Source organism: Cynoglossus semilaevis, chromosome 1 (assembly GCF_000523025.1).
Source record: "Cynoglossus semilaevis isolate Cse_v1.0 chromosome 1, Cse_v1.0, whole genome shotgun sequence".
Classification (NCBI taxonomy): Eukaryota; Metazoa; Chordata; class Actinopteri; order Pleuronectiformes; family Cynoglossidae; genus Cynoglossus; species Cynoglossus semilaevis.
The window spans coordinates 34,279,485-34,293,194 of NC_024307.1; the positions used below are offsets into that span (position 1 = coordinate 34,279,485).

Sequence of the window (13,710 nt, forward strand, 5' to 3'; positions counted from 1 at the left end):
ACTGGAACAGCAAGGGGCAATTCCTTTGTTTTTGTTGTATACTGAAGACATTTGGGTCACAAAGCTCAAAATTTTTTTGTTTCCCTGAACAAACAAAAACATAATAAAACACAAACAAATCTAACAAATTTGTAATTCCAAATATAAAAAGTACCATAATGCAGTAAAACATATTATATATATATTATATTTACATATATAATATATATATATAATAATGTATTAATATATAATATGATACAACACTAGTGCAGCAACATGCAGAACGTATGACAGGAATACAAAGAAAACTACAAAACTACACTGTAACAGAATGTGTGGAACAACGCAGCTGGACAACATGACGATTAAATAACATCTCCCTCTTTCTCCATTATTCTCTATGTAGTTTCCGCCTGGTTCCCTTCCTCACAGAGCTCAGAGCCGTCATGGACTGGGTGTGGACAGACACGACTCTGTCTCTGTCATCGTGGATCTGTGTAGAGGATGTTTATGCACATTGCTTTGTTTTAAAGTGTTGGAGGGAGTCCGAGAAGGTGTGTGTGTGTTTGTGTGTGTGTGTTTGTGCCAGTGGTATGACGTGCAAATACACGTGCCTCACTTGTGTGTTTTCCTGTGTGTCTCTGCTCAGAGATACCCGCAGCCCCGTGGTCAGAAGAAAAAGCGCGTTGTGAAGTATGGGATGGGGGGCCTCATAGTCCTGTTGTTGATCTGCATCGTCTGGTTCCCGCTGCTCTTCATGTCACTCATCAAGTCCGTCGCCGGCGTCGTCAACAGACCCCTGGACGTTTCTTTGACCATCACCCTGGGCGGCTTTCAGGTAACCTAGTCAGACTTAATCTAAGTAGTCTAATAAATAAAAAAATTCAATTCAGTCCCTTATTCATCCCACATTGGGTAAAATTACAGTGTGAGCCTTCAACGCGAAGGCTGCCAAATGTGAGGCACCATTAGGGATATGTGGTTCTTTTGGGAATCGAACCCAAGACCCGCTATTATTTTTTACAGTGTACTGTGTACTGTAAAAATAATAGATATATATAGATATATATAGATAAAAAAAATAACACACACACACATATATATACATATACACATATATATATATGTGTATATGTATATATATGTGTATATATATATGTGGATACACATATATATATATATACATATGTGTATATATATATGTGTGTGTATATATGTATGTATACAAATATATGTATATATATATATATGTGTATCCACATATATATATACACATATGTATATATATATATACATATGTATATATGTGTATATATATATGTGGATACACATATATATATATATACATATGTATATATGTATATATATATATATATACATATGTGTATATATATATGTGGATACACATATATATATATATACATATATTTGTATACATACATATATACACACACATATATATACATATATACATATGTATATATGTATATATATGTATATATATGTGTATATACATATATACACATATATACATATGTATATATGTATATATATGTATATATATGTGTATATATATATGTGGATACACATATATATATATACATATACATACATATACAGTCCCCTCCAAAAATATTGGAACAGCAAGGGGCAATACCTTTGTTTTTGTTGTATACTGAAGACATCTGGGTTTCAGATCAAAAGATGAGTATGGGACAAAAGTTCAAAATTCCAGCTTTTATTTCATGCTATTGACATCCCTTTGAACTCACCCACATTTCACCCAAGTGAGCAAAAGTATTTTTGATGTGGCCCATTTTGATTGAGTCGATGTTTGTGTCGTTGCCGCCGCTCATTTGGAAGCCGTTAATGTTTACAGCCAATCTTCACCATGAGTGCGCAGCAGAACCAGCTCCGAGACCTTACTGAAGAAGAGTTTAATGCCTTCGTCAGCTCTTATAGTTACACACCTGTGAGTCATCACTCATTCACACACGCCCGGTCATGTTCAGCCGTAATAATAATAATACAACTAATATTAATGTCCACCTGTGTATCCCAAGAGCGCCTTGCAGTTTCTGGAAGCATACACACACCAAGATGTGACTGTGGCAGAGTTGCAGGGCAGTAGCAACTCTCTGTGGACTATCAGTCCTCCAAGTCGATGGTACCTGAGCCAGGTCCTGCACCTGGACCACTTCCCCCTGACCTTGTCCTGGACTGTGCAAAGGTTTGGATTAGTCTCGTTTACTGCTCAATACTGGTGTTATCCAGAGGTGGAAAGTGACAAGTGACATTTACTCACGTTAACCGTAATTGAGAAGTATTTGTGAGTAATTTGTCATTTTTAGGTCGTTTTGGGAATAGGTAATATTAATTTTAGTACAAGTTTAGTACAAATTTGATTCAAGTTTTTTTTACTTTGTTATATGGGGGGAAAAAAATAAAAAATTCATTTTTTGCATCATGTAATTTAAAGTTACCAAGTAACGTTTTTTTAATTATTTTTAACTAAATTTTAAATTATCATGTAATTTAAAGTTACCAAGTAACTTTTTTAAATTATTTTTAACTACATTTTAAATTAAATTAATTAATTAAATAAAGTATTTTTTAAGAATTAAAAAATAAGAATTAATTTAATAATAATTAATTTAATAATTAAGAATTAAGAAGTATTTTTTAAGTATTTTTTACTTTTACTCTAGTAGATTTTTAGATGGGTACTTTTACTTGAGTGGAATTGAAGTAAAGTAAGATCCTTTTACTTAATTACATTTCTTAGTACTATAGTACTTTTTCACCTACAGTCGTTATTCCCTTGGGCGACTACTGATTCTTTTCTATCAAAACACTTGACTAAATGTTTGTCAAGCAGGAACCTGAGTCTCGGGGCAAAGGCCGAACTAGCATCGGGCAAACATGTGACCTATCTGGACAACCAGACTCGTCTGGAACTAATTGAACTGCTGAATGGAAACAGAACACTTCCTGTGTGAGTATATTGGGCTGTGGCCAGACTGGTGCAGCTGTTTGACTGGAAAACCTTCCAACCTTTTCGTCATGCATACAGTACTGCCTTAACTGTGTAACATTCATCCTGAAGGAAGAGAATACTACTGTAATTGAATATAAGCCACACCCACTAAATTTCAAAAGAAAAAAATTAAATCTACATATATAGGTCGCACTTTTCTATAAGCCGCAGGTGTCCACGTTGTAACATGGGATATTTTTTTAGACATTTAGAAAAGATTAGAAAGTTTTTTTTTTCACTTTAATTAAATAAATGCTTTTTTCTGTATAATCTACAATGCCTGTAACTAGCTGGTTACACGTTAGCTCTTTCCTGCTTCGGTGCCCTGTTCGTAGTTTGAATGCACAGGGGAGACTTAGTGATCTGCTCCAGGTCTGAAGCTAACATTAGCTCTGGGGCTAACTCCCTTCACTTTGTCCTTGTCCGCAGCAGAGGTAAACAGAAACAGTGAAGTTGGGGTCTTTATTATCAGCCACTCCGACCACAACAGAACATAAACAGCTCCTGTATAACCAACTCACTCTTCAACATGACAGAGCTCAAACTGCTCTCAACTTTCACTACCGTTCTCTCTCTCTCTCGCACATACCCCATGCACATATACGCACCCAGCCATTCACAGACAGACATAGGAATGAACTTTGTTAGCCTGTAAAAATCCATAAATTAGTCACATAATTGATTAGGCCGCAGGGTTCAAATAGTAGTATAGTATAGTCCAGATATAACGGCAGTACATACCAATGACTTGATGATTTTTGTCACCGTCTCATCTCAAAGTAGAGTCCAGTTGACGAGTTGTTTAATGGCGTCAACACATTAACAGAGGAGGAACTACACAGACTAACTATACAGACACGCACGTCCAGTATTGAACATGTAATTCTCCGTACATTACTTCCCTAGCCTTGTGCTAATGGCGATAACAGAGCAGCCATACGTTCGTACGCCTTGTGACAGTATGAATGGGGATCATCTGATCAAGTAGCTGATCCAAAATTACAAACGTAAAATTCCACTGCACCGTGCAAAAAAAAAAACCCCAGGCAACTGGGACTTCTTTCCCCTTCGGAACACCTGTTGCCGATGATGTAGTATTTTGTAAATGTTCCTTTTGTGCCAAGTTACCGCCCTTTATTAAGAATGAATGATCACTATTGGTTTAGTTGAGAATAACAAATAAATACCAACGTCAGCCCGTCCACTCTCAATTCCTTAGCGGGACACGAGTGTTCGATATTCAATCCAGAAATGACACAAATCAAAAGATAAGAAAGTAGTTTTTGTTGACTATAAATACTGTATTATGTTCTAGTACAAACAGCGAGTAATATTACGTAATATTATTTTTAAAATGTTCAACTTAAGCAAAAAAAAAAAAATTAAATAAATATTAAAAGTGCAACATTTAATTGACATTTCCAGTCATGGGCCAGAAGGGAGTTTTAGAGCACTAGTATAAGCCAATCAGAATTAGAGTTTGTGACCACACATACAGAAGAAGAAGAAAAAAAACAATACTTTTCCTGTCATTTGTCGTCGACAAATGAGTTTTTCTCTTCAATGCCCTAGTACACGAGGCATCTTTTTCTTACACTCGAGACATTTTTTGGGCGCTAAAATGCTACACCCTGCAAATGAAATGCTCCTATTTTTGTTTACAGTGTGATACAGGACGTGTTACCATGTTTCCTCCGCGCTCCGAGCGATTCCAATGCCAAACCTATTGAGCATCTTTACACAGGTGTGATATCGCGTCTTGTCAACATGGCAAAAAAAACCCACAGCGCCGTTCCAAGGCCTCATTATCGACTGAACACTTTTTCTCTTCCCCTCAGATAACCAGTACAAGGACATTCTGTTAGCTCTGAAGAGGTCTGCTAACCCCGGAAGAGAAATACAAGAGTGGTGGATTGTTGACCAACCGAGTGTCAGCTCAGTTCCACTTCAGGGCGAAGCGTCGCCGACAGTACAGAGGGAGGCGGGGCTTCAGCTCTTTGTATTCAGCGACAAAGTCAGTCCTCCGAGTCTGGGCTTTTTGGCAGGATATGGGTAATCATTACCGACAGATACCGGATAACATACATGATTTTGACTGGTATAAATGACTTATAGTGAAACAGTAATAGTCGTAGACGTGCCATGTATTTTGAACCAAAGCCTTCAGGGGCATAAATCCATATAGGTAATAACATCAAAATGGCAAAACATTATTATGAGGAAATGTAAACCTTTACTTAGCAAACAAAGTTGGGTGGTTTTTTCCCCACCGGTAGTGAAACACGTTGGATGTATTTCCTCCTTTCAGTGAGAACAGAGAAAACAAAAATTTTTCAAGCTTGAAAGTCACTATTGATACAGTATGCTATATTCAAGACGTGTTCGTCGACCATCCAAATGAAATCACTCAAATTTGGTGTTGTCAATTCAAAATCTGATTGGTTAAAAAAAATTATTTCTTCTTCAAAATCTGATTGGTTAAAAAAAAAATATTTGTTGCCATTCATATAGGCTCCTGGCACTTAAGATACCGATTCTGAGAGCCTTAAGGCAGACTTTATTCACCCCGGCAACAGATGACGGATGAAATATGATTAGATAAAAACTCGGTATAAATATATAAACGATTTACATTACAATACATTTCAGCAGACGCTTTTATCCAAAGCAACTTAGAATTTGAGTCAGTCAATCAACAATCAAGCTACAGTAAAGATACAAAATAAATAAATAATAACACATAGTAATAAATAATAATAGATCATAAATAGAAACAGTACAGTTATAGTCATAGTAGGTCGTAGGGTAAGAAGAGGTGCATGTTAGATGTTAGTGGGTTTGTTAGGATAGGAGATGTTAAATATATATTTATATATACAGTTTATATATATATATATGTATGTATATGTACTGTATATATATATATATATAGAGAGAGAGAGGTTTACTTTTACTCTCTGCAGTGAGATTATCACTAATGGGTATTAGTCCCGTTCTCGTACTACACATCAAAACACTTTAAAATAATCAGCGTTTCAAGTGATAACGTATATACATTCTAGTAACAGAACAATCTTTCCGATACTGTACGCAGCATTATGGGTCTGTATGCCTCTGTGGTTCTGGTGATTGGGAAGTTTGTGAGGGAATTCTTCAGTGGTATCAGTCACTCCATCATGTTTGAGGAGTTGCCATGCGTTGACCGTATCCTGAAACTCTGCACCGACATTTTCCTGGTGAGTAAAATCTGATAGACGTTGTCATCTACCATTACCTTTGTTGTATGCGTCACATTGCCGCGTATGTTTCAGGTGAGAGAGACTGGGGAGCTGGAGTTAGAGGAGGAGCTTTACGCCAAGCTCATCTTTCTCTATCGCTCTCCCGAGACTCTCATCAAATGGACCCGCCGCTGAAGGACTTCCTGTACTGTGAAGAACTGCTCTTTACACTTGCTCTTTAGACTCTCGTCAGATATTGTGTGTCCGTTGTCCGGACGTTTTCCCGGCGCACCGTCGGACATCGCTGACAAGGGTTTGATCAAATCGTTTTAACTGGAAATCTGGAACTTGCTGTGTGAGCAAAACGATGGGACACAGTATTGTAGCTCGTCATAACAGGAATTATCTCAGGAAACAGTCACGTCCTAGACCGCAGGAATACTGAATGGCGATTGTTGATTATCGAATACTACTAAGGACTATTTCATATTACTAATGTTTTATCCTGGACAAGAGGAACTGATGGAGTAGCTAAAATAAATCAGACCTGCATAGGCACAGACAAGCACAACCAATGGAAAACATGGTTTAAGGACACGTTCTGAGAGAGATAATCTTTTTCCTGGAAATGTAATTCATCTTAAAATCTGGTATTGCTCCAAAACTACCGTCTTTCTCCATATCTGGTATTGCTCCAAAACTACCGTCTACCAAAACTACCGTCTTTCTCCAGGACAATTTTCACAACCTTTTGAATGGTCTCTCACACATGTCTTATTTCATCACTGTGCTGACATTATATTAGACCGTCGCTAAAGCTGCGGAAAATATTTTTGATCATTGTACAGTAGACCTAGCAATTTACAATATTCCAGTTAGTTGATAAAGACCAAATACTGAGAGTGTTAGTGGGGTTAGCTTTACCATCTATTGTTAGCCTAGCTTTGATAAAGACTGAAGATTAAAATAAAATGCTACGTAACAGTGTGGCATGAACATGCTACAAGCTAGCACACCGGTAACGTGCAGCTAACACACAGGGTGCTAGTGCACCAATATCACAGGGTTGGCTGGGTTTTTGCTGTTGGTTCAACGTAGGCCATGTTTACACTAGCTGCGATACGACTACCGTGCCACTGGACACAGATTTGGCGCAAAAGTACCGTAATTTCCGAACTGTTGAGTGCACCTGAATATAAGCTGCAACCACTAAATTAAAAAAAAGATACAAAAATATATAGGCCGCACTTCTCTGTAAGCCGCAGGTGTCCACGTTGTAACATGGGATATTTACACAAGCCATTCACAGACAGACATCATAACTAGTATAACACACGGTAGCCTACCAGAAAAGTCATCGATCGCTAGCATTATGAACTTCTTCGGCTTGTAAAAATTCATAAATTAACCGCATCCTTGTTTAAGCTGCGGGGCTCAAAGCATGTGAAAAAAAGTAGCTGCTTATAGTTCGGAAATTACGGTAAGTGTTTAATCAGAGCTGCTAAATACCACTCCAGTCCCTGTGGTACGTATGCATGTAGCGCTGTGTCACCCCCGCTGTAACATAAAACACGGGAGTGCAAAGTGAAATAATTAGCTGTAGCACACCAAGTAGCTGAATTAGCCTCTCTAGCATGGTCATAAGTTACCTCGTGTCCACCATTGTTGATTTGTGTGAGATTAAGCAATGGTGACTGGGTACAGAATTATCATATTTTCCATTCTGGGATCCGCATTCGGAGAGCATGGGAAGGGCACATTGTTGTTGTTGTTAGCGGGATCCATAATCATATCACAGTGATGGCAACATCATGGGAAGGGCACATTGTTGTTGTTGTTGTTGGAGGGATCCATAGTCATATCACAGTGATGGCAACACGGCCCTAGTAGGGTAAATCAAACCCCTTAGTAAAGTACTGTGTGATAATAAAGACTTGAACAGCACTATGTAAATACAGACCTTGCTACATGCTTAATCGCAAGTTTCAGACAGGCATCATCCTAAACAGATATGGAATTCCTCATGGAAGAAGAAGAGAGGCCATGGTAAAGGAGCTGTTAATCAAACAACACTGTCAACCTGGAAACCATTAATACAAAAAAACAAACACTGTAATCACACTGTTTTGTCCACACTACCACCCAGTGGCCAGAGGTACACTTGTCAATGTGATGTGATGTGGATGTGAAAACTGTGAAGTCAATAAAAAAAAAAGCAGCCAAACCAGTTTTATAGATTTGATGATTCATTTGTCGTTAGGTGAAAATGTATCCAACACATGAGAAGAAGCAATAGCATTCACATTGCGCCGTTAGAATAAGGTGCTAGGACAGTTATAGCCAGTCACGATTTTCCATCTGTTGAATTATACTAAATGTGGTCTAGGGGTCAGGGTTCCTAGGGTTAGGGTCTCTCTTCAGATCTTACCCTACCGTATTCTCAAACCTCATGCGGAAGCACATCTGTCCACCATGTGGCATTAGTATCATTGCGTGTAATGACATCATTGTGGAGAAGGGCCAATTCCAAGTGGTAACCACATACAGGTTAAGCTCCCTTACAGTACAGTATTTGATTGAAAACACCAAACAGCTGCAAGTGTTCGATATTTTGTGCCGCCACTTATAGGCTGCCAGGCAACTTCGTCCAATCTCTAGCCAGAATCCCCCCGCGACAACATCCGTTCCTTCTTTGGTGTTGTCACTACCTCTGACCTTTGGGATGACGTCAGCTCCGGCGAGGTGGTCAGCTGTTCCTTTAGTCCACTGTAGGTTCTTTCTGACAGGCTTCGACTCCTACGGGTTGGAGTGATTGTCATTTTTGAGGAGGAGGAGGAGGAAGAAGACGGGCTGAGAGTGTAACCAGAAAGGAGGTTGGCCCTGGAGTCTCCATCAGCCTCGTCTTGTAGACTGCACAAACTGCAGGGCGCTGCTGATTGGCCCTTTTGGACAAACGGAAGTGGTAAGGGGAAGGAGCATGGGCCTTGACCGTCCCCTCGCCCTTCTTTACGGTCACTTCTTGCGTCGTCATGGTCTGAAAGTGTTCTGCGAGGTGTGCGAGGCGGCGGACGACGTAGGGGTAGGGTGAAAAAGCCTCTTTGCAGTGTATGGCCACATGGGGTACAAGGAGGGTTGCTTAAGCTAAGGGGGCGAGAGTCCTCAGTTCGCTGACAGACACTGAAGACCAATTCATTTCCCCCTGGTTTGCTTAACAAAGGTCTGCCTCCCACCTCTCCCTCCAGGGAGGTGGGCGAGGTATTCTGTTTGAATTCCAGGCTTTTTAGTTGGACATAATTAACCAAACCATTAAGTGAGATAGCTGATGATTGATGGACTGGCGGTCTCAGGCTGTGGAGGTCTATGACAGTCGAGTACACGTCATGAAGGTTGATTACCTTTGACTTCCGATCGCGTTTCTCATGCAGCACAGCGTTTGCGCAGATGAAGAGGAAGATGCCTAATCCCATTATGAGAGGACCAAAGACTTTAAGCCTATCAGAGCACAGATATCTGCAGTGAAACAAGAACAGTTGAGCAGAAGCCTGGGGGAATTGCCAACGAGAGATTGAGATCAAACCCTGGTACTTGTCTTGTATAACATTTGAATCTAAGGTTACGGCAAAATGGATTGGCGAAGATTAGATAGATAGATGGATGGATGGATGGATGGATGGATGGATGGATGGATAGATAGATAGATAGATAGATAGATAGATAGATGATAGATGGATGGATGGATGGATGATGGATGATGGATGGATAGATAGATAGGTAGGTAGATAGATAGATAGATAGATAGATAGATAGATGATGGATGGATGGATGGATGGATGGATGGATGGATGGATGGATGGATGGATGGATGGATGGATGGATGGATGGATGGATGGATGGATGGATGGATGGATGGATGGATGGATGGATGGATGGATGGATGGATGGATGGATGGATGGATGGATGGATGGATGGATGGATGGATGGATAGATAGATAGATAGGTAGATAGATAGATGTGGTGTTTTTATTGCAATTAATATTATAATATATATAACCTAACAGATCATGTGGTATACTTAGGATACATATACATAACTATGTATATGTAAACAATCGTTTAACAACAATCTAAAAGAAGGAAAGTACTTCAATTTTAAAAGCAATATCTTCTGCCTGAAAAATTGTGTAGGATCACACAAATCTGATTTTGACATCATAAACATGAGGCTGACATCTGATCTATTTGAACTACCTGGGATAGCAGACACTGTTGATGGTGCAACTCGGAAGAAGAAACAGTCAAAGTGTCAGACTGCGGTCACATCGGTTTCTCAGTTTTACTTAAAACAAAGTCACTTTGAACATAACACCTACAGAACAAAAACAGAACTCCAAAAGTGTCAAATCGCATTTACCTGTCCAGGAACTCCCTCAGATAAGCTTGCCACCGCTGGTTTGTCCCGTTAAAGGAACCGTCTTTGTCCCCTCTGTCCAGCTCCGCTAATGTCTGTAGATCGTTCTCCCTCTCTCCTCCCTATGAACAGTGACACTGACATGTAAACGCGAATGTAAGAAAAAAAAAAAAGACGTATCTTTCTGTCTCGTACCTGTTCAATGGGACGGGTGAAATTGAAGGACAAAACAGAAGCGACAGCAGTGCCCTCCTGTGGTTGTGCTGTAAAAAGCAGGCCCTCTTTTGGCCAGTAACCCAGAGCTGCCATGACCCCACCCACCAGTAGGACCACAAGTCCGAGTGCCGCCACGAGACCCGAGAGCGAGCAGAGCTTTAACTTTGCCTTCACTACGACTGTCTCTGTCTTCCTGGAGGGACCAACAAATTACCATAATCACACCTCAAGCCATAATTCAATATTTACACCGAAAGACAACACTTACAGTGTTTTTTTTTTGTGCATATTGTTTTATAAGTTCCTTCTTGCAATTGTGTTTTTCTGAACAAACATTCACATTGGTTTTGTATTTCTCTCTCTTTTTTTATCTGTTAAACTGCCAGTAAAGATGTAGATGTAGCATGTTAGCAAAGTTAGCCTGACCTAGCTTATATTTATTCAGAACTGTGTTACTTGACTAACAAAACACTAACACACTATTTATAGGAACACTAGTAATTTGCTTAAACACAGCAACGCGCTAACTGCCAACATTAGCTTTGAGTTGCTAAAATGGTGGGCATTGAATAAAACATATAAGAGGGTTACAGATTTTTCGGTTTAAATGTGTACGCATCATGGGTTTTAAATGTTCAAATGTATTTTTTTTTTTTTTTTTTTTTTTTTAAATCTTTTGTCTCGTCTTATGCGCGTGTCCAACCTCTACCTCTTCTTCTTTCTTCTCTTGTGTGTGTGTGTTTTGTGTGTCTTTGCCGAGTCCTGGCGCCGAGCATTGATCCTCAGGAGGCCCCCGGTTGCAATCATCCCCTCCCAACAATCACAGGACGTCTCAGAGGCTGTGGTCAAACCACGTCACCTAAACTCAAGAGAGGCGTAAAAGATCACCATCACTTGTTTTGCTGTTCAACACAGACACATAGGGAACGAAATGTTGATGATTTGAACAGTACTGATCGATACAGAGCAATCACCACATAGTAAATACTATTACATGATCAATATGGTTTGTAACCTCATGTTGCATATTGAAATTTGGTTACACAGTGATCAATACCATTACATGATTAATCACATTGTTTACCACTGTAACATAAAATGGTTAATTATTCATAATTACTGTCACATGCATAAGGAGTTTGTGTAACCTCAGTACATATGTGGATACATTAGTAGCAGCATGTTACAAGTTGAATTAGGGCAGTACTTCTGGGGGCAAGGTGAGGTGCGGGGGGAGTGGTGGCTGAGGGCCTTCCAATGGAATATGGCACGCTGGACATAAGTGTACCACTGCTGTAATGCTTGAATGATAATAAGCCTCCACACACTAGGTGGCAGCAACTCTTTGTTTGTACAGATAAAAAAAAACATACACGTTATAAAGTTCTCAATAGTATTTCAATTATTCGTGTGCGTGTCCTAGTGTTTCCCCCTAATTGAGAACCGTTGAATTAGGGTGACATATTGATCGATACCATTACATGCTCAATATGTAATATTGACCATGTATGGTTACACCTTGTACATATCTACGTGTTACCTTATTACTCATGAGTATACCTGTGTAACCTTACGTTACGCGTTATGTAATGCCGTAACAAAAACGAAATGGTTACGCATTGATCATTACTGTAAACTTTATAATAGGTTTACACATGGATTATTACGATGTGTAACCTTGTTACTCATCGTAATGTGTAGGGTTATTGTGTAACCCTACGTTACACGTTATATACTATTATACTATTACATGAACAATATGGTTACACAATGATGATTACTTAATGATGTGTAACCTTATTGCTCGTAAGTATACTTGTGTGACCCTGTGATACATATATGTGTAATATATATATATATGTGATGATTGCATGTATATTATATACTATTATACTTTTAGGTGAACAATATGGTTACACATTGATCATTACTTCTTGATGTGTAACCTTATTACCCGTAAGAATCCTATGTTACATATTATATGTTACATATATAATATTATATAATAGTATTAAATAACACTGTTACAAAAACAATATGTAAAATGTAAAATGTACAGATAGTTTACACATTGATTATTATGATTACCGAATGATCAGTGTGTGTTTACAACACTACACAATAATACATACATACGTGTAATCATGTTAGATATTGACTTATGGTTACACATTGATGAACATTGTTACCTAGTCAACATGATTGCTAAGTCGATCATTAGTGGCTAATATTTGTCAAGGTTGCACCTTTTTACCCACGAGGACATACATGTGTAACCTTAGGTTACATGTTGATCAATACAAGTACGTGGTCAATGAGGTTACGCATTGATCAGAACTGTTACGTGATCAATAAGGTTAGCAATGATCACTGCTGTTGCTAATCCTTACAAATAAACAATCACAACAAGCACATTACCGGAGATTAGTTAGAGTATATCCCCTACTGGTCAATATTAGTCAGGTCATGTCAAATTATGAGATTATGAGAGATGAAAGAAAACAGTCTCACTGTGACATTGTTCGGGCTCTCCCTCTGCTGCTGCGGCAATTCTCATCTCTCTCTCCTTCTCTCTCCCTCTCCGTCTCTCTCCCAAACCCTTACTGCAGTGATGTTACCAGTCTCCTCCTCCAAACAGATTTTTTCTCTCTTATCCAACACACTTCAACCTGTTTCTGTTAACCATGACATGCGCTGGTATACTGTATTTCTGTGTGTGTGTGTGGTGCTGATGCTGTTGCTAAGAGACTGAACACCTCTGCAGAATTAAAATAAGTTTCCTTTATTGTTGTCATGGAGATGAGACAGGGACCCTCCACAAACTAGTAAACCACGACTCCCGGGACAT

The 13,710-nt window shown here is 39.0% G+C and overlaps 2 protein-coding genes across 3 annotated transcripts in view; one reads left to right on the forward strand and one right to left on the reverse strand.

The window, feature by feature from the left end:
• The window catches only part of LOC103392004 (piezo-type mechanosensitive ion channel component 2-like), a 39,629-nt gene extending 32,717 nt beyond the window's left edge, over window positions 1-6,912 (forward strand). Inside the window, exons 46-54 of the mRNA XM_025062356.1 lie at window positions 389-536; window positions 632-820; window positions 1,862-1,954; window positions 2,046-2,212; window positions 2,861-2,977; window positions 4,684-4,763; window positions 4,858-5,071; window positions 6,114-6,255; window positions 6,331-6,912. Of these exons, the coding sequence (XP_024918124.1) occupies window positions 389-536; window positions 632-820; window positions 1,862-1,954; window positions 2,046-2,212; window positions 2,861-2,977; window positions 4,684-4,763; window positions 4,858-5,071; window positions 6,114-6,255; window positions 6,331-6,432 (1,252 nt within the window). The 3' untranslated portion in view covers window positions 6,433-6,912. The remainder of the gene's footprint in view (window positions 1-388; window positions 537-631; window positions 821-1,861; window positions 1,955-2,045; window positions 2,213-2,860; window positions 2,978-4,683; window positions 4,764-4,857; window positions 5,072-6,113; window positions 6,256-6,330) is intronic.
• Window positions 6,913-8,765: 1,853 nt separating this feature from the next.
• On the reverse strand, window positions 8,766-13,700 carry LOC103391975 (transmembrane protein 200C-like). 2 transcript variants are annotated; one of them, XM_017031282.2, is made up of 5 exons: window positions 13,374-13,700; window positions 11,572-11,721; window positions 10,842-11,055; window positions 10,650-10,768; window positions 8,766-9,729 (listed from the first exon to the last, which is right to left on the reverse strand). In XM_017031282.2, exons 2-5 carry the CDS (start codon window positions 11,667-11,669, stop codon window positions 8,892-8,894), a joined length of 1,269 nt encoding a protein of 422 aa, XP_016886771.1. In that variant the 5' UTR covers window positions 11,670-11,721; window positions 13,374-13,700; the 3' UTR covers window positions 8,766-8,891. The 2 variants fall into 2 exon arrangements, with proteins under 2 accessions (XP_016886771.1, XP_016886711.1); XM_017031222.2 differs by having other exon boundaries at window positions 8,766-9,747.
• Between the last annotated feature and the right edge of the window lie 10 nt (window positions 13,701-13,710).